The following is a 26,302-nucleotide window of genomic DNA, read 5'->3' on the forward strand; positions in this document are numbered from 1 at the left end:
GGAAGATCTACAGTTGGTTGAATTTACAGACGCAGAATTGAAAATACGGAGGGCTGACTCTGAAGTCACACTCGGACTTTTGACTGTGTCTGAGGTCCCCCCGACCCACAAGTTGTTCAAGGGTCAACTGGAAATGTTTCCCAATCTAATGCATGATTTTGGCCAGTTGGACCTAACGGATACATACAAAACATTCCATCCATGAGCATCAGAATGCATTCTTTCCAAGCACACACAGAGAATCCCCAGGCATAGACAGTGTGATAGGTTACAAAGCAGGTCTTAGCAAATTTAAGAAGATTATGATCATGCTGAGTGTGTTTCTGACCACAGTGGTTTGAAGTGAGAAGTCAGTAATGCAGGGAAGCTGGAAACTTGACAGATATGTGGGAAATTAGACAGCATACCATTGAACAACCAGTGGGTCAAAGAAGACATCAAAAGGAAAATTAAATATACCTTGAAACAAACACAAAAAGAGACACAACATACCCCTAGGAAATGCCCTCCACACATTTCACCCTCATTGCCTCTAAGCGTTGCATTGGCTGTTTGCCTGCATCTTTGAATTTGAAATTACTAATCATAGTAAATTAGACAAAAATCCATAGGCATTGTAAGTAAGCAGTAGCCCTGTGTCATCTACCAACAGAATAATGGCAGCTAAATCAGTTTTATTTAGAGCTAGAAAAAAAAAATTACTGGTGGGATTCTGAAACTCTGCCTCAGATTACTAAAATACCAAGTTCTAATAATTATTAGTTTTTAAAAAATATTTTTAAAAATAGCCAAGACATGGAAAGAGCCTAAGTTCCATCAACAGATGACTAGATAAACAAAATGTGGTATATTTATAAAATGGAATATTATTCAGCCATAAAAATGACAACATAATGCCATTTGTCTCTGGAGAATGTTATTCTAAGTGAAGTAAGCCAAAAAGAGAAGGAAAAATACCATATGAGATTGCTCATATGTGGAATTAAAAAAAAAGAACATAAATACAAAACAGAAACAGACTCATAGACATAGAATAAAAACTTGTGGTTGCCAAGGGAGTGGGGGGTGGGAAGGGACAGACTGGGATTTCAAAATTTGTAGATACTGACAGGCATATGCAGAATAGATAAACAAGATTGTACTGTGTAGTGCAGGGAAGTATATACAAGGTCTTGTGGTAGCTCACAGTGAAAAAGAATGTGACAATGAATATATGTATGTTCATGCATAACTGAAAAATTGTGCTCTACGCTGGAATTTGACACAACATTTTAAAATGACTATAACTCAATAGAAAAAATTTTTTTTAAATTGTAATGACCACATTGTCACTAAAATTTAATATCAACCTGAGCCATCGAAAGGGAACTACAGGATACCTGTTGTCTCACTGATGTACCAGTGTAGCAGAGAGAAGTAAGTGCAGCCATGAGGGCTGAGTGTGCTGTAAACAACTGGGGGTCACATCCTTCATGGTGATGGCCTTAAACTCGGAATGCGAACTTTCAAATCACTACGCTGGCTGAGCAGATTTAGGTCCAAGACAGGGGTCATGTTATGTATGTTTACATACATTTTGTTGTGATTTTGTTAAGTATACTTTGCTAAATATATTTAAATGCAGCTTTGTTTTTATGCACAAGCAAATCCAATATGTTACAATATCCTGTGTGGCAGACGTATTTGTGTTTCTTGCCAAATGAGACAATTTATGGCATGATCAACAGAACTTCTCCTTGGAGAATGGTTAAAGCCATAGCTTAATTCAGGTCTAAACCAGGTAGCCAGCTGTATTTATCAGGTAGATGCATTGCCTTTCATTAGTGATAAAACTATAAAGCTGATTTTATATACCATATGTGTAAACATATATCATGTGTATGTCTTTATATATCAAAAATATATATACATATGTATGTGTCTTTGTACACACACACAAGCATATAGCATACTGAAGGCATTTTAAATGGAATTTCTATGAAAAGCATTCCTAAGAAAAATGATATTTGATCTAAGATGCTTAAGGTCCTAAACTCAATTACTCTCTAGTTTAACAAAGGAAGGGGCTCTACTCTTTTATCTTTTTCTTCCCTATGTTAGTATCCTAAGGCCACCATGACAAAGTACCACAAGATGAGTGACTTAACAACAGATATGTACTGTTGGATGATTCTGGAGATCTTCAGGTCTGGAAATCTGAGGTCGAGGCGAGGACAGGGCTGTGCGTCCTCTGAAGGCGCTAAAGGACGGATTCCAGCTCCCTCTCCCGGCTTCTGTGTCCTCACCTGCTCTTTGGTGCGTGTCAGTTCACGTCCAGATTTCCCCCTTTTGGTAAGAACAGCAGACACTGAATTAAAGACTCACCACGCTTGACTCCTTCTGTAAAGACCCTATTTCCAACTAGGTCACATGCTGGCACAACATTGCTTTCTGGAGACACAACTGAACCCACAGTGCTCCCTGTAGCTGGCAGGGTGCTGGACGCGCAGCTGATACTCAGTAAATATTTGTTAATAGATTTAAAAGATATCAATGAGAAGATAGTCAAATTAAACTCATAATGAGGTAATGGGTCCTGAGAGAATCATTATCATAATAGGACTAAATTGTATGTGTATCTGCGTTTGTGTGCAAGGTCAGAATTAAACACTGGGTCCAGAAAACAGGGAAATTCTTAGGTCATGTAGGAATCATCCAGAGGTAGCAGCCAGTTTTGCTTCTTCCCCTTTGTTCTAAGTTGTAAAAGACTGATGATGTTTTCTTCTCAATCTTCAGGAAAATGCCATATTGGACACTGGTAGAACCAGGCTGTTAGGTCACATTCAAGTGAGTTGCATTCAGTGGTGTCTGCTGTGTAATATTTGTTCAGTGTATGATGTTTGTACACATTTAAATGCACTATAAGCTCTTTTGTCTTTATCTACATTGTTGTTTGGAATTTATAGAATTTTGTAAATGAAATAGAGGTAATAGAGATAAGGTGTATTAGCCAGTGTCCTCCAGAGAAACAGAAACAGCAGGATAGATAGATAGATGATAGACAGACAGACAGACAGATAATAGACAGACAGACAGATCTGTTATGAGGAATTGGCTCATGTGGTTCTCGAGGCCAAGACATCCTGTGATCTGTGCTCTGCGAGCTGGAAGACCCACGAGAGCCAATGATGTACATTCCATTCTGAGGGCAGGACAGTGATGTCCCAGCTCAGTCTTTCAGGCAGAGACAGCAAATCTCCCTTCCTCCACATCTGGCTCTATTCAGGCCTCCAACGAATTGGACAATGCCCACCCTCACTGGGGAGGGAAATCTTTTATAGTCAGTCCATGCATTCAAATGCTCAGCTCATCTGGAAACGCAATAGCACACGTACCCAGAAATAACGTTTAACCAAATATCTGGGTACCCCGAGCTGACACACAGAATTAGCCATTATGTATGGATAAAACTGTGTTGTTGGGTTTTGACCCAGCATAGTTGTGTTTAAAGTAGGAGGAAATTCAGGAGCAAAAGAGGCAGAGCGTGACCCTGTATACCTGCCACGCTTCCGCGTCCAGGATGTGGTTTGATGAGTTCCTTCTTAGGTTGCTCCCATCAACCCAATCCTGAAAAGCCATTTTTCTTTTTCCTAATGATTTTTAGTACCTCTAAAAACTTTACACACATGGTTTATCGATCTGCCTACTCCTTTTGTAATTAATCATTTCAGTTTTCTGGAGAAATGAGGAGTTCTGCCTACCTGTGACTTACGTTATATCAAGTGGTTTATTAATTATACAAGTGAGTAGTTATCTCAGTATTTGAGATGATACTCTGGCTTTACCGGAGTCAGCTGGCAAAGGACATCTGGGTGAGAGAGAGAGAGAGTGTGTGTGTGTGTGTGTGTGTATGTAATCCTCTCATCGTTCACACGGCGTGGGTTGCGGTAGGGACATGACACCATTATTAGAGTTACTGAAAAGGAAAGAGTCTTCCTATTTGAGGTAAACTGGAGTCAACAAGTGATGGGGAAGGCAGGCCTTTGGCCAGGCTTTGGAGGCATCTGAACGAGACATCAGACGCCAGCGGCAGCTCTCCAGCTCCACGATCGTACTTCTGCTTCTGTCTGTGTGTTGGCTTTATTCTTCTGCACCGATGACTGGTTTCCTTCACAGGACAGAAACACGGTTCACAACAGCTTTTGAGCCAGACCTTCCACAGTTTTCATCGGAAATAAAGACTGTCTCTCATTTTCATTATGTGTTTTTAAAAATTTCCCAGAGGAAAATCATGGTAGGAAAAAAATCGAATTGGTCCAGGCTGGGAGAGGTGTTTACTCCTGGCCCATCAGCAGTGCTGGGAGTGGGCGTGGGGGTCGGGTAAAGTCAGGGCACGTCTGCCACAGCCGTGCAGAGGGGGCAGGACAGTGGTTTGCAGAAGTCACCATGTGTTTCTCCCGTAAGAAGAAAAGGAAGTAAGAACCAACATAAGAGGTGACTCCCACAGAAACTAACAAAAACCTGCATTTAAAAAAATCTCTCATTATGTAAAAGGCCTTGTATGAAGACCTCAAGAAATAAAACACTAAATGTCACAGCCCCTGACCTCAGACAGCTCTCATCCTTCAGTGAGACTGGAGGGAGGGAGAGAAGCGAGCATGGTTATCACACCCCGGGTGTCCCAGGGACATCTCCTCTCGGCTCCTTAGAACAGCCCTGCTGAGAGGGGTGTTTTAAGCTCTCTTAAGGGTAAAGAAACTAACGTTCCTCTGGAAGGGCCAAAGGGACTGTCTGGCTTCATCCAGTTCTGAAGTGAGGAAGGTAGACTTATGTCCAGGCTTGAATCTACTATGAATTAAGGACCAAATGTGTAAGATATCAGAAAAGGTGCAAATAACATATTAGGTGGATTCAAAGGAAGGAGAATTATCTCTCATAGGACAAACAAGAAAGGCTTCATGAAGAGGGTAGTTTTTAATATAAGCTTTTAGGGATAGGTACCATTTTTTAAATTTTTTATAGAGGTGAGAGGATCATGAACAAAACCCCAGGAGTCAGAAAGTGTGGTGTATATTTGGGCAACAGTGAATTATCCCAAGGAACTTGAGTATTGAGACAAATCAGAGTAGAAAAATAATGCTGCAGTATTTTTGGTAAGAAAAGAATGTAACCCTGATTTCATTATGGAAGATAGATATGTGTGTGTGTGTGTGTGTGTGTGTGTGTATACACACACACACACACACATATACATGGGAAAAGCAGGTTCCAAAAATTCTTCTTGGTTTTCTGGTTACTAGAAAGGCTTCTTGGCAAAGCCTGTGGGTTCCCTGTTAGTCATTTTAAATGTGGACATTGAGCTTTGTTGGTAACTCTTGCACCGGGAAACAGATTTGATACTTTGTTGATCTCAGTCAGTTTGATGTTGCTGGAAACATATCTCAAAACCAATTTGGTATAAATTCTTAGTGAATGGTTAGATATCGTGGTGGTTTCTGGAGGTGTACTGAAGCTACATGGAGGCAAAATAAAACGTAGGCTAAATATACCCGTTGGAATCTAAACAAAGACTATGAATTAAAATCTAAGGTAAGTAATAAGTCTCACCTGCATCCACGTGAATTAACTTGGTAACTCCTTTAATGATGTCTCGCGACGCGATCACTGATTTCTCTGTATTGGTAGAATGTGTAGCCTTCACAGTTGAAGTGAGTTTCAGCAGGTTAGGAGAGCTTGTGTGATGGTTATAATTTGATACGATTGCTAGCCTCAGCCCAGTTGGCAGTGAGCCTTCAGACCAGTTCGCAGTCTCTCCCAGTTCACGCCGGCCCTCCGAGGGCTGCGGGCCGGTGCCCCAGCGGGTGGCCGCTCCTGCGCTCTGCGTCCCTGGCTCCCGTCCTCCCGCTGAACCGCCCCGGCGCCCTCCTCGGGCGGAGGTTCTGTCTTTGCCTTGAAGGAAGTTGCCACTTCAGCAGAGGAGCTACCCTCTGTCTCCACGGTCAGAAACTCAGTGCCGGCACTCGTGGAGGTGTCTTCATTCAGTCCAGTGTCCTTCTCCGTTTCTCCCAGGGGCCCCTGGACTCGCTGTGGACATGAGACTCCAGGAACTGCTCTAAGGGGAGCAGTGAATTACCTCTTACTTTGATAATCAAGATAAAAACAGAACTGGTCTTTCCAGTCTTCCTTCTGAACAGGGTAGTGGCGTTGTCATAAATGCCGTTGGAAGAAATGGACGACTGCAGAATACTGACTGGGGACAGAGCTGTTCCGTCTTACACCGTATGTCAGCTACTGCGTGGCGCGAAGGGGAGGTCAGAGTCACGCCTGAGCCACAGGTTGTGACATAGACAGGACCAGGCGGCCCTCCCTGCTGTTCTGTCTCAGAATGCTGGCACAGTTAATGCACGTTTGGTTGTGGTTTTTCTTCTTTAACTTCTGTTCGTGGAGTGAAAACAGAGATGCTTGAAATGACATAACATATCTTTCAAGTGAAGTAATCAGGATAACCCGCTAAATCTTAACTGAGTTTGGCTGTCTTGTAAGTACTAGGTTACGAGTGGTGATGCTTTTCTGCAAACAGAACTGCCCAGCCTCTTTCTTCTCTATAAATAGCAAAGGAGAATGAATCAGGCAGAACTAATTTTAAATGAGAACAAAATAATGGTTAAACACCAAGTTAATTTTGCATGCAACTTTTTGATGTTGGAAACGCACTAATAAAACTGCTTCCCATTGGACATTGTCAGGCGAGATAAACAAGCAAAATGAGACTCTTCTGTCTCGGTGGCTAAATGGAGCGTTCAAACCCATCGCCCTTATCTTTCTGCATTCGTGTGATACCGATCACGTTAAAATTCTCTTTATACGCTACTTTGTATGTGAAGCAGTGACATACGGTAGAAATATTTACAAAGCACGACAGCTGTTTGGAGTAGGATTAACACGTGTAATATGTGCTAAATGTATAGTGTCAGTTCCATGTGTGTTTGTTGCTAGGTTGTGATTCAAGGCCAGGTCACGCCTGGGCACGTCACTATTTAACTTATCACCCACACCAGGGCCCTTGCAAGGGTGCAAGCGTGTACTACATGTGATCATACTGGGGTGACATTGTGAACCCGGAGTAGCCCCATAAGCGGGGGGAGGGGACCACCTGGTACGTTGTAGTGTGAGGCTTCATGATATCTATCTGCTTTTGCTTTAATAGTTTCATCGTGTTTTGTTTAATTGATGCAAAGATGCTAACAAGTATAGAAACCTCAAAGGCAGTCTGCAGTCCCAACCCTCTTTACACGTTCCGTTATTTTCTCTATCTTCTGTTACCAAATTTCGCAATTTGGAGTTCTTTGAGCTTAAAAACCTTTGTCTAATTCAAAGAGTCCTATCTTTTTGGTGCTGATAATATTAAAAAAAACCCTTATATTCACACATATTATAACGGATTCTTTTTTGTATGGCAAGATAAGTATATCAGTATAAAAATGTTGTCTAGTTTATGCCTTTGTTTGCTTTTATAATATTGTTGATTCAAATACACAAAAAATGGTTAATGGCTCATGAAGAGACTTGCAGGACAGAGTCATTATCAAATCTAATACTCATTGAAAACTATTATATGTCTATATTAAGCCAGGAGCTTGTATATATATTATCGCATTTTTAGTTCACAAAATGATCTTTGAGATAGATCTATATTACCTTAATTTTCTTATACAAAAAAAAAAACCAAGTTAAAAAAAAAGTTGTTTGCCCAAGACCTCAGAGTTTTTAAAAAGTAGATCTGTGGTGTCCAAGAGTTGAAAATGCCACCTTAGCCAATAAATTTTTAAGGTTTCCTGTGAAATAAACCTTCAAGGCTTCCTCTGCAATAAGGAAAATAATAAAAAGCAGATCTGGGGTATAAAACCAGGTTCTGATTCTCACAGCTGTACTTTTTCTATGTCTTTGTACGTGTGGTCTGTATGTCCTATATAGTGACCTCTAAAAACTAAAAGTAATGATGGCATAACTCAAATTGGTATTAAAATAGCCTTGAACATAGTTATATAACAATTTGAATATAATTAGACAGTTCGTCAGTCTACTCGGTAAACATGGAAGCACCTAATATTCTCAAGGAGGAAAAAGGCTGTAACAGCTTGTGCTCTGTGCTGTCACAGGACCCACAAGTTGTATGAGGAAACCTGGCAAGTTATCTGCCTTCCAGTGGGTCTTCAGGCTCAGGGTTTCTCAGGAATTCCACTGGGAAACAGTTTCATCTGTCTCAGTCAATACGTGCCTAACAGAACGGAAGCGCATGTCACCCGAGACCTCAACTTAGCACGCCAGAGCGTATTCAGACAAATATTTTGACAATCATTTCGTTTGTGGCAAGTGTTACTTCATCCTGAAGAAATGCTAGGGTGTCCTTATTCCTCATCAACCCTTTGGTAACACTTAGCAAGGCTTACTCAGCTCCACTGCTACGGGGGGTCGTTTGTTAAGAACTTGCTCTTGTAGAAAGGAATCAGTGACACTTTCCAGAGCCATACGTTTGGGCAGAAGTCACACACACCAAAAAGGGCTTGGATGCTCCCTTTAGTTTCTTGTTTCCTTGTTTCCTTTATTGAAGTGTAGTTACAGCGTGTCAATTTCTGGCGCACAGCGTCGTGTTTCAGTCGTACATACACGTGCATGTATTCGTTTTCATAGTCTTTTTCATGATAGGTGAAACACGGTATTGAATATAGTTCCCTGTGCTCTACAGTAGATATTTTTAAAATCTGTTTTATAGATACTCATTAGTGTTTGCACGTCTGAAGAGTTCTTCTTATTGGTGCTTCCCTTGATTATCTTGGGCCCTCGGACTCTGTTTCTGACTGGGAACTGCTGTTGTTCAGCCTGCTCCCTCGGGCCTCTGTGTTACACCCAGGTTGTTACTGTGATGAAACGGGGTTCCTTTGTTCCAATAACCAAATGCCTCCTCTGACTCTATCAGAGGGCGCCCAGTAATATGCCCTGCACCGTAGATCTGTTGGTCACTGGTCCCTGAAACAGTAATGCACTCAGGGCTTGAAGCCGGAGGAGGACTGCCACGCACCTGTCCTCACACCTTCTGAATCGGATGTCTGTGTTTCTCCTTCTGCTCCCCACTGCGTCGTCACGGGTGAGAAATCTTTGGGAGGAAGGGGTGTTAATTAACACAGGGGGCCTCAGAATAGGTCACCGAAAGGGTAGGTGAGCCAGTTAATTGAAACAATGAGGACGTGTGTTCAAATTCAGAATTATGCTGAAGCTGGCACAAAATAACAAGACAAGCAGGGTGACGAAACAGGCGGAGGAGAGTCAGAGCGAAGTGGAGCTGGAAGGGGCAGAGCAGAAGGGAAAGTTGGTCCCGGCGGAACGGGCTGTGCGCGCTGCAGAGACATGCAGGGTGAGTGTAAGAATAACTAATAAAAAGCAGAGAGAAAATAAGTCATTTTTTTTTTCTCCCGGGGAAAATAATAGTCACATTTATTATCTAAAAAAGGAAAAAAAAACCTGACAATATTTCAAAATGCCTTTTCCAAAATTAAAAGCATTAGTCCAGCACACTTCGAAGTTCATAGGGACCAAGTTGTCAAATGTACCCAGTACTCAGCTGAAAATTAAGGCTCTTGTTCTCTTTTTTTTTTTTTAATCTCAAGTAAAAACATGCTCAAGCCAAAATAGTTCCGGTGTGTATACAATGACTCATGCTGAGTGTGGCAGAGCCTCCAAGTGTCTTTAAAGTTGTGAGCAGTTGTAAGCAACCTCCATCCGTCGTGGTTTCCCGTCTGACAGATGTGTACACCTGCCACGTGGTTCAGTTCTCTCCGCAGAGGAATCAGCCCCAGAGGAGACAGAGTCAAATACACGAATGTCCTCAACGCGGTCTCTAAGTGACTCACTCAGACAATAGTTATAAACAGAAGGAAAAGAGTTTCTCATCCTGGGGTTTTTACACAGACAACTTAAAATGAGAGATTTTGTGTTTTAAATCATCTAAACATGTTAAGAAAAAAAGAAAAAAAAGGAACAGTGTCATTGTGTATGTGGCTGAGGGAACCCCTTCCTCATTTTCAGATTAACGGCATTCCTTCCTAGTAACGAGGTCAAGGAATTGAATGAGTTGTAGCCACAAAGTTTTACAAATTCCAAGTACAGAGGCGTGACTACAAGTTCTGTGTCTGATGAGTTTACAGTGAAACCAGGAACTTATTTAACAAACCACGATCACAAATAGCATAGGGCAGTGGGTTCTTAGATATTTTTGTAGTTTACACACCAAATTGTTACCAGAAGGAAACAGAGATCCGTGGGAACTGCACTGAATGGAGACAAACTGGGGAAAATACCGTAGACGGTAGCATTCGGCAAGGCGGCCTTAATGAAGGAGGAGCTGTCCAGACAGATGAAGGAGACCAGAAGACTGGACGAAGAAGTCCTTGTTTGGGGAGAGGGAAGGGAGCAGCACGAGGGCGTGGTGGTACCAGTGACTAACCTTCAAAACCAGGGGGCGGAAGTAACAGTTAAACATGGGACTCACTCTTCATTGCAGGTTAAAAGTACATCTAAACACACACACACACCACTAGTGCATAGTAAGTCTGAGAGACGTCCACTCTCATGACTCTCCCCGTTGCTCTAACTCCTCCCCCACCAACCCCCACCCCGATTCCATTGTGGGGAGTAGGAGTGTGTCTCCATCTCCTCCTGTCCTCCTCCCTCCCACTGGGCATCCATCACATGACAGCTCTCCGTCCGTCTAGGAGGAAGGTCCAGACCTTGTGGAAGATGTTCTGTGAGCTGCAGGGTGGGCTGTCCATGCATTACGTAGTTGCTTAAGCAATTTCGAGAAGCCCTTTTCCTGTGTTAGCAGTGCCGCCCGTTCCCGGCTTCTCTCTTGCTGAAGAGGTCAGGAAGATGAACTCCACGTCGCCAAGCTTCTCAGTGCTCTCTTCTGTTCCAGTTTCTCCTCGTCTGAGGCGAAAAGCTTCATGGTTCCATCCCAGGAGTGTGTAGCCGCGAAGGACCCTAAGTTAAGGCAGATAAAATAAAACAAAAAGTGTGTTCTTCTAGTATCACAGATAGCCACATTCAGGAGGTCCATATGTGGAGTGAGAACTCATGATGCAAATGCTTCTGCAATTGCTCCCTTTCTCTGGGCATCAAATTCCTAACGGTACAAATCTGACCTTTGAGAATTACTTCCCCTAATCTCTTTTGTTTAACCCTCTTTCTCTCTCGCTGCCATCTGTGTTTTTTTTGTTTTTTTTTTTTATTTCACTTTGACTTTTCCTCGTCTCTGTTACTGGAATGTGTCAAGCATCTGTCACCTTGAGTGTTTCTGCTGAGCCTCCAATAAGTCCATTCGTGTTGTTTTCATGTATTTGGAGCCTGTGACCACGGAGGTTTGCATGCAGTTGTCTGTCTTTACTGCTTCCTCGTGTCCTCCCATTTTGATGATTATTCGTGGTAGACTTAGCCAGGCCGCACGCTCTTTTTAATCAAACTGGGACTAATACGTGGATGGGAGAGGCTACAGGAAATAAAATTATGTTTTAAGTGGTAAGTCTGCTGTCGAAGGAGCTTCCAGGCATGAACTGTGGCACGAGTCCTGAGAGTAAATCGCTGATGTGGTTTACCAGTTTGCAAAAGCGCCGGTTTGGGGTCAGTCCTTGGATGCCAAGTGTCAGTCCCACAGGCTGAGTCGAACCCTAGACGTGTCTTCTAAGCTGTCTTGTGCATTAATAAACATTTAAAATACATTTCTGTTCCTTTGAGGAGGCAAGCCTTTTTTCAGCTCATGGCAGGGACCACTATTCCTTGTTGCCCCCTCACCCAGTTCATTTGTTTCAGTGACTTGCCTGACCCGTAGGATAGTGAGGACCTGAAGTTAAAACCTCTTCTTCCAATTATTGGCTATATATTCTTACTACCTGGACCTCAGTTTTTTTTTTCCTGAAATAAAGGATTACAACAGGTTTGGGTAATGGTTTAATAGATCCTTGTCAATATATATGTACGCTTCTTTTTCTGAGAAATAATTGACTTATAACATTGTGCATATTTAAGGTGTACCATTTGTTAGTTTGATACATTTATGTACTGCAATATGAAACACCCACAGCCTTAGCTAACACCTCCGTGTGTCCCACAATGATCACTTCCTTTGCGTGTTAAAAACGTGTACTCCCTGGCTTCTTAGCAACTTTGAAGTATGTAATATGGTATTGCTGACTAAGATCACTGTGCTGTGCACTAAATCTCCAGAATTGTTCATCTTCCAACTGAAAGTTTGTATCCATTTCACCACCCCTCTCCCGAACGGCCCCTGGTAACCACCATTCTACTCTCTGTTTTAAGAGTTTGGCTTTTTTTTGGATTCCACAAACAAGTGATAATGTATGGCATTCGCCTTTCCCTGTTTGACTTACCTCACTTAGCGTAATACCCAAGGTCTATCCACGTTGTTATGAATGGGTGTCTTTCCTTCCTTCTCATGGCTGAATAATATTCTAGTGTGTGTGTGTGTGTGTGTGTGTGTGACATTACCACATCTTCTTTATCCTTTCCTCCATTGATGAAAAATTAGGCCGTTTCCATACCTTGGCTATGGCAAGTGATGCTGCACTGAACTAAGGATGCAGATGTCTCTTCAAGAGCGTGATTTATTTCCTGTGGGTACACACCCAGAAGTGGGACTGCTGGGTCCTATGGCAGCTCTATTTTTAATTTGCTGAGGAACCTCCACACTGTTCTCCACAGTGGCTGCACCAGTTTCCATTCCCATCCACAGTGCGGAAGGGCTCCCTTTTCTCCACGTCGTCGCCAACTCCTGTTCTCTCTTGCTTTTTGACGGTAGCCATTCTACATGTGAGGTGACACCTCACTGTGGTTTTGATCTGCATGTCCCTGGTTAGGGGCACAGAGCATCTTCTTATGTACCTGCTTGTCATCTCTCTATCTCCTTTGGGAGAATATCTATTCAGCTTTTGCCCATTTTTAAATTGGATTGTTGATTTTTTTATTTGTTAAGGTGTATAAATCCTTTATGTGTATAATATATATAATATGATGTTCACTCATTGGATATTTGGTTTGCAAACATTTTCTTCCGTTCAGCAGGTTGCCTTTTTATCTTGTGCACTCTCCCCTTTGCTGTGCAGACGCTCCTCAGTTTGAGTCCCATTTGTTGATCTTTGCTTTTGTTGCTTTCACTTCTGTTGACATATGCGAAAGATTGTCGCCAAGACCAACATGAAGGGGCGTTCTCTCTGTGTCCTCTTTAGGGGGGTCTCAAGTCTCAGGTCTTCTGTTTAAGTCTTTAATTCATTTTGAGTTAATTCTGTGACTGGTGAGAGATGGGCATTCGTTTTACCCAGTCTTCCTAACACCATTTATTGAAGACTGTCCTTTCCCCATGGAGTATTTATGGCTCCCTTGTCAGAAATTAGTGTGATCACACATGTGAAGATTTATTTCCGGGCTCTCAATCCGTCCCTCTGGTTTGTGTGTGTGTTTCCAGCCAGTGCCGTGCTGTTTAATTGCTGTATCTTCGCAGCGTTGTTTGAATTCAGGAAGTGTGATGCCTCCAGCTTTGTTCTTTCCCAGAATTACTTTGGCTGTTTGGGGTCTTCTGTAGTTTGATGCAAACGTCAGGACTTTTTTTTTTTTTCTATTTCTGTGAAAAATGCCATTGGAGTTTTGATAGGGGTTGCATTGAATTGGTAAATAACTTTGAGTATTGTGGACGCCTTAACAATGTCAGTTCTTCTGACCCATGAACACAGGGCATCTCTCCGCTTGTTTGTAGCTTCTTCAGGTTCTTTTACCGGCCTTGCATTTTTCATTGTACAGATCTCTCTCATCCTTGGTTAAATGTATTCCTAAGTGTTTTCTTGGTTTTGATGTTACTGATCTCCTTATTTTTTCAGATATTTTGTTGTCTGTTAGATGTGCTTCCTTTAATGGTCATCAGTGTTCTGTCTCTCACAAAAATGTCCAAACATTTATGAATCCATTTTCGTTTTCCATCAATGTTATTTGAAATGGTAACATATTTCAGACACGATTTTCTCTCTTAAGAAGTTGCAGTTGGTTTTATTTGCAGCTGTTTCTTTGACGGATGGATTCCTCCTTACCTCTCAAGTGAAGCCTTCTCTGTGAAGCCAAAAGTAATCTCCTTAGTTGCCAAATTTATTTCGGCCTTTTTTATTTCATTTCACTAAGCGTTCATATAGCCTATGGCCAAAATGTTCTTCCCGGAGCATAGAAGGATTTCTCTCCCTCGCTCAAAATTCTCTAACAGGAAGAAAGATCCAAAGCTTGTCTTTATTGCTAACTGCGGCACAGGTATTCTTTCAAGTTCTTTACATGCATTCATGCATTTGATCTTCAAAAACAATCTGGGGTCATAGATAATATTAGCAACTGCGATCATTTTAATTTTAGAGAAGAGGACACTGAGGTGCAGAGAAGTGGCATTCTCAAAGTTAAGCGGTGTGTAAGTCATACAGGCACATTACTTAAATTGAAGATATAATTTATATATACAATTACAGACAACAGAGAACCTTAGCAGTCATGTGTGGTAGCTAAGAAAACAATTTGTTAGTGATAGAAGGCACTCCATGCATTTATAAGTAGTAGACTTTATCTGTGCAAGAATGTGTTCTTTAGGAGTTCAAGATTTGCATATACCAACTACTATATGTATACAGTCGGTAAACAACAAGTGTATACTATCTAGCACAGGGAATTATATTCAATATCTTGTAGTAACCTGTAATGAAAAAGAATATGAAAAGGAATATATATATATGTATATATATATATATATATATGCACACACATTATTATATTATATGTATATATTATGTATGTATATATGTGTGTGTGTGTACATATATATATATATGTGTGTGTGTGTGTGTGTGTGTGTGTATGGATGACCGGAACACTATGCTGTGCACCAGAAATTGACACACCATTGTAAACTGACTATACTTCTATTTAAAAAAAGCAGAAAAAAGAATGTGTTATTTAGTTTAAAAATAAAACATCATTTTGAGGTCCTTTGTCCATAGCTGTGTGGCCCACACTGGGGTCTCCTGGCCACAGACTGGGGGGTGCTGATCTGACCCTAATCAGCATCTCAGCTACGGCCCGTCCCCTCCCCCCTCTGAGTCCTCTTTTTCCTTGTTTTCATGTGTCGGCGTCACTTTATGGACCGCCACTGGGCCCTTTCCCAGCACGCTTTGTTGACGTGTGTATTTTACGAAGAAATACTTGAGAGTAGGACTATTTTTTTCTGCGGAGATAATCTTGACATTTGTGTTTATTTGTGTGTTCATCCTGGGGACCCCTCTTTGGCTGCAGGTGCTCGCTGAGCCAAATGTTTCATGGATACTTTTCAGGAATTCCCTTATCTCGCTTGTTTCCCAGGTGGAAACTGCAGACACATGGACATTGGTACTGATAACTTCGATAATGCTTAGCATGCTCTGAGTAGTCTAGAGTAAATGTCTGGAGTGCTGATGTCATATTTATAGATTTCAGGGTCACTTCTGTGGAAATGACCTTATTTCTGTAGACTGACAATGATACAGAAATGTGGGCAAGTTGAATAATGGTCTGTCAGAACCAGAAGGAATTGCAGATACTCTTTTATCCAATTATCTCTTTTTCTTAAACCCATGAAGTTGTCAAAATACAGCAAGTCTACACGATTTTTCCTTAATTACCACCATAAAATTATTCTTTAGACATTTTAAGGTAGAAAAATAAGAAACTTTAAAAAACCAAAACAAATAATCAGCTGAATATTTCAACTGATAGTGAACAAACTCTTTTTTAAAAAGACAAATTCAAACAAAAGCATTTTCTAAAAACTCCAGGTCATAGTAAATTATACGTTGCTGTCCATGCTACCGTCACATCAGGATAACCATCAGTCAAGTCTGATAACATAATGACAGACTAGCTAATTCACCTTTTCATTTTCAATCTGGCACCACATAAAACGAATTATAGATAAAAGACTAGAGAAGTGTGTAATTTTCTCAAACATGTATTGATTACGTAAAAGTCAGTGCATTTAAATCAAACAGGGTTTGCAGACAACAAAGAACATTTGCAGTCATTGGCCTTAGGGAAAAAAATGGTTAATGATTGAAGACACCTTCATTTCTTACATCAATACACAGGTAATTTGAACATCTTTATATTTTGGAAAAATACCACATTTATAATGTGGACACCGAGGTTAGGCGACTTGGCAGATCCCCTTTACCCGGTTTTCGAGGAAGTTCCTGGGGTCTAGAAGGACCAGAGCAGAGGCTGTTTTGGTGACGAAGGCAGAGACCAAGTTGTCCACAAATGCGATGGGAGAAGTAGACGGTCTCGTACTCCATCACAAGGACGGTTAGAAAGTGTCAGTGGGCGAGGGAGGAGGAGACACAGCGGTAGGGTGGGGAGTGCCCTGGAGGGAGTGTAGGGGATGCAGACGCCATGATGCTCCCCATGCGCTGTAGATGACAGGGAGGCCATCACGGGTGTCAGAGCATCAAGGAACATCCAGCTTCAGTGAAGACGAGGGAGCAGGAAAAACAGCCACCTAGCATCTCCTACGTTCTAGGTGAGGTTCTAGAAACTGAGAATTCGCGGAGGGCAGACTGAGTGTTCCTCCGTGATGACCTTCATCATCCAATGAAGAGAGAAACTAGAAATTGATCAGTAGAAAACTGAGGGAGGCACGCAGTGAAATGGGAACATGAAGGAAGGATCACCTAAAACCGGCTTGTCAAGGAAAGTGGGGGGTGGCTTTGTAAGAGTCGTGTCAGTATCACTCGTGTGAAAGTTGAAAAAATTTCATCAGTTTTTGGTGAAACATAGGGGTTGGGGGGGATGGGGAGAGTCCAGTAACCCAGGCAGACGGTGAAGCCGTGGCAGTGTGTGCGCAGGGAGCTGCGAGGCGTTCAGCGTGGTTGAAACATGAAACTCAAGAGGAGGATTAGCAGAGACGGAACTGGACAAGTGGGCTGGCGGAAGACCGAGGAGGACAGAGATTTTAGGTTGATGCTGTAAGGCAAGGCGAGTCATTACAGATTTTCCGTGGTGAACAGACACGATCAGGCAAGTGAATTAGATAGATCATTTGGGCAGCAGAGAGGTGGCTAGACTGAAAAGGGAGAACTCTGGAGAGCGTGAGGTTATTGGATTGTACGTTGCAGAGGTTCCTGTGGAAAGCTTGGAGTGAAGCGGTTGTGATAATAACTTACGGGGAAGGTGACTGTAAAAGAAGGGTCAAGGGACAAATGAATTATTGGGGCAGGAGCTGTGGATGGCTATGGAATCTGTGCACAAGATTGTTTTAAACAGATTTTTGATGACATTGTTTCAGATACCACTTGGCTGGGGTAGAAGTGGTCTTCTAGTGATGTTGGTATGTCCTAGATTGTATAATGTAATTTCTTCTTATCTTGCAGCAGAGGACGTTTGGAAAGAGAGTAACATAACACTTTATCCAGGGTTACTTGCTTGTCCCCTTTCTAGCAATTGTGCTTGTTGTCAAACAAAAAAGGCATAATTTGCTTACGATTTCTTTACTCAGCCGCACATAAGGCTGGACTCTGCTCATGAGTGAGTAGTGAATGGCATGTGTTTCTGGGAAAATAGATTTACTAAGAAAGAGTTCTTATAGGGTTGCAAGTCGAAATTTATTTTCATTAACTAGCTTCCTTCCTGAATTTATACAAATTTGTTTGTCAAATTAACACCTATTGAAGTTTTTTTGTCAATATAGTATGTGGTAATTATATTGCAATGAATTTCTTATGATTATGTTCTCTGAACCTTTAACCTCAGGGAGAATTTATTAATGGTTTTCCTATGTGCTTCTATGATTATAGTAAGATGTTTCTTTAATCATTTTTGCTTATACTCAAAGTAAACTTCAAAGGTAAAAAGGGGGCATAAAGGAAAATAACATGAAGGGGAATTATTAATGGACACCATTTAAATTCAAGGGACACTTACAGCATCAGGTGAGGCTTGATCCAGTGGCTCCTGCCCTAAAACCTGGGATTTCCTCCCTGCAGAGTTGTAGGGGACCCCTTGTTGTCATAAAATAGCTGTAGCAACTTTTTCTTTAAATATCTAGATTTTTATTCTGATATTTCAGATTTATTTTGAGTTTTTCTAAATTGTAGGAGTAGTAATTTTATTTATTTGTTTGTTTGTTAATTTTTTTGACTTACAGTCAACTACAATGTGTCAGTCTGGTTGGTGTACAGCACCAGGTCCCAGCCATGCATATACATACATAATTGTTTTCATATTTTTTTCATTAAAGGTTATTACAAGATACTGAGCATAGTTCACTGTGCTGTACAGAAGGAACTTTTTGTAAATCTATTTTTATATTCAGTGGCTGTAGCAGTTTTGATAGTCACATCCTCTCTCAACTTAACCCAGAGGAAGAAAGGGACTCCTCAGCTTGGCTGTGTCTTGGGAGCTTGGTAAACATCTCGGCTTTCAAAAACAGGTTTGGTTGACTTTCTCCTCCTTGGGCCTGTTAGTGAGGACCCAGGTGGGACAGAAGGATGGAGAGTGTCAGGTGGCATAATCCACTCACACCCACCCAAATCCAAACAGCACTGAGAAGGGAGGATTTATGCAGTGTCCTAAAGAGGTCCCTCCCTTCCTCTGAAAGAAGAAACTGTGGGTGCCAGGTCATCACGAAAACCATGTTCCTCAGTAGGAACTGAATCCCTACCAAAGAAGTGTGCACACGTCTATAGGAATGGCCACAGGTGCTTTTAAAGTTTCTTTGGCTATGAGTTCATTTGAGCTAAAATATTCCAGGGCTTTATTGTTTAGACAAAACAAGTTCAGTGATTTATTACGATGTATTACGTTGTCCTCTGCCAGGAAATAGAGGTGCATTCTGAAGTATGAAGTGAAGAAATTTCTTTTTGATCCATACTTCAAAGCCTTAGTACTTCATGTGATCTGAGAGAAAGAGAGAGAGAGAGAGAGAAAGAGAGAGAGAGAGAGATCCTGACTAATGGAGTCTTTAGAATTTAGCTGGTGTTAAATTTTAATAGATGTCAATTGACTACTCAATTAAAAAGCAACCCAAGAAACATGGTGAAAAAAAGATATAGACTTTTCTTTGCATCATAGGAAGGATGAATTTTTATAGCTTAAAAAACGGATGGCCTTTTCTGCATGCAGTAAAATAGTTTGAGGTCAGGTAAGTATTTGGGATTGTGAGTTTAATTTAAGAACCAATAAAAGGTGCCTTGTCTGACAGGGTGTGGTAAGCTTGCTTCAGCCTCTTGTTGACCCACTTGTAGAATAACCAATTTTCCACCTTTGGTTTTGTGTCATTATTCCCAGGAAACTTTCTATCTGTGGTTGCTATACAAATTTGAAAGAGTAGCAGATAACCTGGAAGGTTGCGGACTTTCATGCCGATAACAATTATCTGTCAAGTCAGTCTGGACTGAATCTATAAGAAAGTCATCCCATTGAATGAAATTTATTTTTGGAAGATTAGATTATGAAATTACTATGCTGAGATGCCATCATACTGGAAAATCACAGTATTCTGATACTGCCTTATTATGATTTAGGTTTGACTGTCACTATATTTGTGTCTAAAGTGGCAAGAAAAAAAATGACTCACAATGAATTAAAAAAAAAAAAAGACAGACTTGCTTCTAGTATCGACACAATGTTGACACATTAACAAGGTGGGAAAAAAATCCCACTTGCGTTGCCAATAATGATTTCAAATAAGTTACCATCATGAATGTTTGTAGCACAGCATTTGCAGCGAACAGGTGTGATGTAAAAGTCAAGCCACTTTCTGTTGCTGACATACGGTGTGTTTTGCAAATACTCCACCACACTTGGCAAAGCAGAAGAATAAATGTACTGAGTGCTTCCAATATTTTGACAGCGAGCGTGTAGCTCCCAACTGTTAATACCGGTGGAAAGTCCAGGGGAAAGACTTTGGTTCATTTAAAATTAATTCAAAAGCACTATATGATTGTTCTTTTTAAAATTAGAGAAAGGCAGAACTATTCTAAAGCGAGAGTTAAAGCTTTTGCTTTGGTCTTCCCCTTGTCCAGCTCCCGATCGTGTCTCCACCCAGAGGCAATCACTGTCAGTAGCTTGGGCACATTTTTCCACCTGAAACGATACATCACAATTTTCAGAACCTGCGAAGTCAAGTGGTCTTCACAAGACCATACATTAAGTTGTTCTCATTCTCTTCCCTTTAAATATGCCAGCCCTAGGGGAAAACCAAACTGTTATATTCTTTATTTTTTTTTAAATCCTGAAGGACGTTTGTGATATTCAAATAGCTTGACATTATCAATACGAACACTATGATTTTGAGATGCTTTAGTTCCTAAAGCTTCAAGCAAATGAAGTGTACACTCTGTATTTCCATTTTCTTGTCTATATTATAGAAATAAGGTTGCATGCGAGCTCTCTTTTAGGAAGATATGGGATGTCATGGTTGATGGATGAAAATAACCTCAGGGAAATATTCTCATATGATAACCTAACATCAATATTGAAGTACGTCTTAAAGAAGACCTTCAAGTAATTGTGTGGTAATAAGCAGTGTAATTATATAATTCTTTGGCCTTAGTAGTTAATTCTAACCAGCACCTTTAAGATACTTATTATTACTTACTGTATAACATCTTTTGTCATAAGAATTTAAACATCGAAGAAAAATAACATATAGTCAGGGTCTGTTAAAAACTAGGTAAAGCTTGATTCTGGAGAAAGATTAGGGGCTGAGGTCACATTTGATGCTAAATCACTATAATGTAACTTATTAAACACAGGTCTGTTTTTTTCCTACCAGCCCCACCCCTTCCTGTCCTGTTCCTTCCGCTGCTAAGTGCCCTGATGTTGTCATCATTAGCATAAAACTCGTATTCAGGTCCTACTCCTCCAGGTTCTTGGGGCCAGCTGCCCCGCTTCCTGTGGCCCTTCCTGAAACTGAGGTCTGTTTTATCAGACCTCAAAAAGTCATTTGCCGCTTTCAAGCAGAGCGCTCCCACCCTCAGACCCCACGTCACAGGAGCATTTTAGTCAAATATTTATGCTGCCTCTGACCTCAGTTATCTCGCCTGCTTTGGGGAGGGGAGGGTGCAGACGTTTTCCTCTGACCCCGGGATGTGAAAGCGTTTCGCTCCGATCACTGGAAGGGCACGGTGGAGGCCGCCTTCAGGGCTCACAGAGCTGGTGGTCTTGGACTCTGGGACTTCCAGTCTCTCTGCCGTATTTCATTCCCACACCTGTTACTCAGCCTGGAAGAATCTGAAGAAAGGCTTAGACTTGACCAAGCATTTGTGTGATGTTCATGTGGTTGCATTAATTTCTTGCGTGTACATTTGGAGAAACAAGCAGGAAGGGAAGGGATGGAGTCTGAAGGAATCATTGCTTCTATATCAGTACCATTTGAAAAAAAAGCACAGTGATGGATGTAAATGTCACATTGGGGTGTATTCCAAGGCTTTCAAGTGTCCATCAGAAGTATGACCAGGCCATCTGTGTTCATTTGTGCCATAGTTAATATTTTTGACACTGAATAAATCTTAGAAATGTTTAAAGAACAGTTGAGAGAATTTCCCTGAGAGTACCTTGTTTGCTTTGTTTTGTTTTTTGTTTTTGTTTTTGTTTAAATGGAGGTCCTGGGAACTGAACCCAGGACCTTGTGCTCTACCACTGAGCTAGACCCGCCCGCCCTTTACAACATCATTTATTTGTTTATTTACTTACTTACTCACTCATTTATATTTTATTTACTCAAAATGCCTTTTGATTATCTGTGGATTAGGATTGCCAGGTTAGATTTGAATTTCAGATAAGCAATGGATATTTTTTTTAGTATAGGCGTGTTCAGTGCAATGTTTGGGACATACTAAAAAGCATTCGTTATTTGTCTGAAATTAACTGGGCAGCCTGTATTTGTGTTTGCTAAGCCCAGCAGCCCTAGCATATGTGGTAGTACCTTCAGGTACGGAGGAAGGAGAAAGATGGGCCAAGCATCAGAAAGTCTCAGTGATGGCTTCTTGAGACAGTCTCTTCAAATTATTCTAAGCAGTGACATTTATTGTAAGACGGGTTTCTTTTGCTAAAAGTGTAGGGGTTATCATTAAGAGAGAAATGGGAAAAGAAAGTAATGCGCCCCCACGTGTGAACACCAACATTCGTCTCGTAAACAGAGTGAGTCAGGCTGTTGGGCTTTCTTTTTCATCGTTTTCCTCTTATTAATGGTAGTAATAAAAATATCAATAAATAATAATTACAAAGTAACTGCTATTGAAAGTTTTCTACACACTAAGCATTCTTCATTAGTTACGACTTTCATCCTTACAACCCCTGCTGGACGGTGTGTCTGGTGAAGGGCTGTGTGTATCATTTTATTCCTCGATTTCCAGAACCCTAGATGGTACATGACAATTACAGGCAGCGTTTGCTCAATGAATGAAAACAATGAATAAATAGGGATTATTATCTCTATTTTACAGACAGAGAAATTGAGGTTGACCGATGTTGAGACATTTCCTCCCAAACAGAATGTAACAGGGCTTAGACAGAAACAAAATTGCTTCGCTTCATCTACCACGCTTTATTGGCTACATTAAATTGCTTCAAAATCTTACCACTTACTTCCAAAATTAGGGGCATTGTACCCACAGTAATATCAGTTGACATGTGTTGAATATCCATATGTGGATAAACTTGCAGACCCTAATAAAATGGAGATGGCGAACATACACCATTTGCATTTTTTCTGACTGCCTCAACAAGAATGGATTTTTAGTGATGCCCTATGTAGTTAAGACTGCACCGTTCCAGACAGCCAGGTCCTGGTAATTTGACCATTTCGTTCTCATACGATAGTGCCCATCAGTGTGCCTAAACAGATCCTCAAAATCGTTAGGACGTGACTTCAGACAGTTGTCACTACTGGTCTATATGTGGAGACACTGGGTTCAGCAACTGATTTCCACCCTCGAAGAGTTTCCCAATCCGCAGAATCCGTCATATTTCTGGGGAGGTTGATTATTTACATAAGAATAAACCAAAGCGTTTATTTAATTCTGTTGTTAGAGATCTTGGCAATGAAAAAGGTCATCATTTTACAACTATATTTTGCTGAACCCAGCACCTTAAAACCTTAGCCAAAGCTGTGATTGGAGACTCTGCCGGCTTGGTACAAACTCATCATCCTGCAAGCATTCTCTCAAGTCTCCAGCAGGATGTGTTACTGCAAAGTGCAAAGAGCCCCCACAGGCAACGTGCAGCAACCGAAATGAAAGAGGGGCTGTGATTAGCGTTTGTCAGCATCGCGTCTGATACCGGATACGGAGACTCATCCTGGTACCAGCGGTGTTTACGATCGTGAGCCACTCTGGCCGAGTATAATGCATGGCTCTTCCTGGAGAGGAGGGAGCCCCCCCCCCCCCCCCGAGCTCATCTGGAACAAGCGCTGAGCATCACTCGTCTTTGTCCCTGAGGAGTCAACGTCCAATAAATGCAAGTCGACAAATGCCGGGTCGGTGCGTCGGGGCGTGTCTGCCAGTGTGCGTAGCTCGAGCCCTCGGCAGGTCTCCTCGCGCCCGCACTGATGCTGTCGGAAGATCCAGCCCAGTCTGAGGTTTCTCTCTTCCCGAGTCACCCAGCCCAGCCCCAGTTTTTTCCAAGCATCTCAGATTTTACAGGTGATACTGTGTATTCTCCATCTGGCCTGTGTTTGCATTTTTATGTGCTTTCATATTGTTAGAAAAGATGGGAGAATACTTCTTTTTTTTTTTTTTTGTCTTTTTTCCTGCTTGTTTATACCTTAAATTTTTTTTTTAATTTCAGGGTCTACCTAGGAAGGGGGTTGTGGAGTCTCAGTTCAGGGTTCTTTGGCCTCGGGGTTCCATGAGGACCACCGAAGTACAGGGCGTGCCCACTGCTTCAACAACACACCCACATCCAGAAATGGTGGGCATCTCCGCTGAGGGGCACTGGTGCTTGGTGCCTCTCAGGTTGCGCCAGCGGAAGTGGTGTCCTCCTGTGAAAGCAGCTGTGGGCAACGAACATGATTCCACTTCTACAGGAGAAACTGAGGCGTGATGACGGCGAGGCCGGGCTTCAGACACGTCTGTCACCTTTCAGTAGCACGTAGAGCAGCACGAATGGAGTGTCAGTGAGACACGTTCATATTAAAGGGAATATGTGGCTGTGTTTCCCGAGGAGGGTCAGAATAAACCCAATTTGATCCTTATCATGTCATTCATATTTTATATCGATACAGGAATCAGCACGTCAGAGGTCTGTGTTTCTGTGTAAATTTTGTTCTGTAGAACATTGGCCAGACCACGGCCAGCTGGGAGCCACTTAATGAAGCCCAGTCCTTTAAAACTGAGAAAATGCAGATTTTGAAATATTTAAAATAGCTACTTAGGAAAATCACTTGTATTCCTAAGTCCACTTGCATTTGTTTTTTTCTAATAGTAAAATACACGGCTAAATTTAAGCAGCTCATTTCTGAAGACTCCTAAGCTGGAAAGCAGAAATCTCAGATCCTGCTTTCAGGGCCACATTGTGAAAGAACAAAGAGAAAGCTGTGTTTGTGGTCCACGGTTCCACAACTCTTAGCCCAGAGGTTTCCAAAGGTCTGTCTCCCTCCCCGTCCCGTACCCTTTCCACCTGGCAGGTCTGGGGTTGGGGGTACCCCGGACACACCATCTCCATCATCCTTCCCCGAGCTGCTGTTTGCGGAGTTTCAGGCGTACGCTTGCTTGCTCCGTGTTGACAGTGCTTGCTTTCCCCTTGGGTGAAGGAATCTGATGTAGTATTAAGACTGTCACCCAGAATTGTTCATGTATAATTTATAGTCACAATTAAAAAGCATTTTTAAGTAAGTGTCACAACACAGTGACAACTAAATTAGGCTGTGATTTATAGGACCATGTGCTGCCACTCAATTCAATGTCACTCCAGAGAAACTGATAAACAGCCCGTGTGGAGCCAGGCTGAGGTCTTAGCGGAGGAGCCCATGCCCCATGTGCGAATCAGGTGGGAGATCCCTGGAGCGGGTTTTTGATAATACGGTTAATAATTAATTTTAGGATATGTAGAGCGATGGAAAGGCAGTGCTTCCAGTAATCACACAAGGCTACTTTCGATAGTCTGAGAAAGTAATTCATTCTTTTTTTATATTTTATGATACAATGTGCTTCAGGGATTTTTTAAAAATATTTTTATTGAAGTACGGTCAGTTTACAATGTTGTGTCAATTTATGGTGCACAGCACAGTGCTTCAGTCATACGTGAACGTACATACATTCATTTCCATATTCTTTTTCACCATAAGCTACTACAAGATATTGAATATAGTTCCCTGGGCTGCACAGTATAAACTTGTTGTTTATCTGTTTGATGTATATTAGTTAGTAATTTATTCTTAATAACGGTCGAGTATGAAATTAAAATGAAAAATTATCTGTGGAGACCCTGGAACACAAATCTGTCTTTAAATGTGAGGAAACCAGAGGTCAGTGATTCAGGTGACAAAGCTGGCGCTGGATTGCCCCCAAAGTACCGTTAAGGGCATACACTGAATTAAGTAATTTAAGAAAACCATATCCAAGCAAATGCCTGGAGCATTATTATTAGACCATGAATTAGGAGGGATTTTTTTATGCTTATTTAGGGTGAGGCTGGGAAGGGCTACATTTTCTTTTTCATGGAAATTTCAAGGATAAGATATAAACTAACCACTAATGATGCCAGACACAGGAGTAGGAGGGACATTCGGAGGAGGTCATGTGACTGGGCGAAGAGCACAGCGGTGTGAATGGGGAAACTCTCTGTCGTGGTGGAGGGAGCGCCCTGGAACACGGCAAGTCCGGTGGAATACTTAGACAAGGCTGGTCATATTCGACTTAATTTTCATGACTTAGGGGAAAAAAAGTGATGAATTTAAAAATTCTGGTAATGGCTGAGTAAGCACCAACTGGATTCCTTTACAGGTAACAACTATACAATCTGGGCATTTTAGCTCAAAGCAGCTACTGGAAAGTGCAGGGAACGGGAAATTGCCGTGAAGGTCCCATGTTCAGGAAAGGGGAGTCATATTTGTTTTCACTCTTTCTAAGCGGAATCCCTTGTGGGAAAAAAAAAATCACAGATATTCTGACCTGAGAAACCAGAATTCTGAGTCAGGGCAACTAGTTTCTGTTAAAACAAAAAAAGAAAAGAAAAAAATGGAGGCATCTATGAAGGGAAATAT

At 41.6% G+C, this 26,302-nt stretch overlaps 1 protein-coding gene across 2 annotated transcripts in view; it reads left to right on the top strand.

Annotated features, from left to right (window-relative positions):
• GALNTL6 (polypeptide N-acetylgalactosaminyltransferase like 6) overlaps positions 1–26,302 on the top strand; it is a 790,170-nt gene that overhangs the window by 50,909 nt on the left and 712,959 nt on the right. The window contains exons 3-4 of one of the 2 annotated variants that reach the window (XM_074355532.1): positions 7,125–7,135; positions 25,049–25,086. The exons of the other annotated variant lie outside the window; for it this stretch is intronic. Coding sequence (XP_074211633.1) covers positions 7,125–7,135; positions 25,049–25,086 — 49 coding nt within the window. The remainder of the gene's footprint in view (positions 1–7,124; positions 7,136–25,048; positions 25,087–26,302) is intronic. 2 annotated transcript variants of the gene reach the window in all.

The sequence above is a fragment of the Camelus bactrianus genome, chromosome 31, assembly GCF_048773025.1.
Source record: "Camelus bactrianus isolate YW-2024 breed Bactrian camel chromosome 31, ASM4877302v1, whole genome shotgun sequence".
Taxonomy (NCBI): Eukaryota; Metazoa; Chordata; class Mammalia; order Artiodactyla; family Camelidae; genus Camelus; species Camelus bactrianus.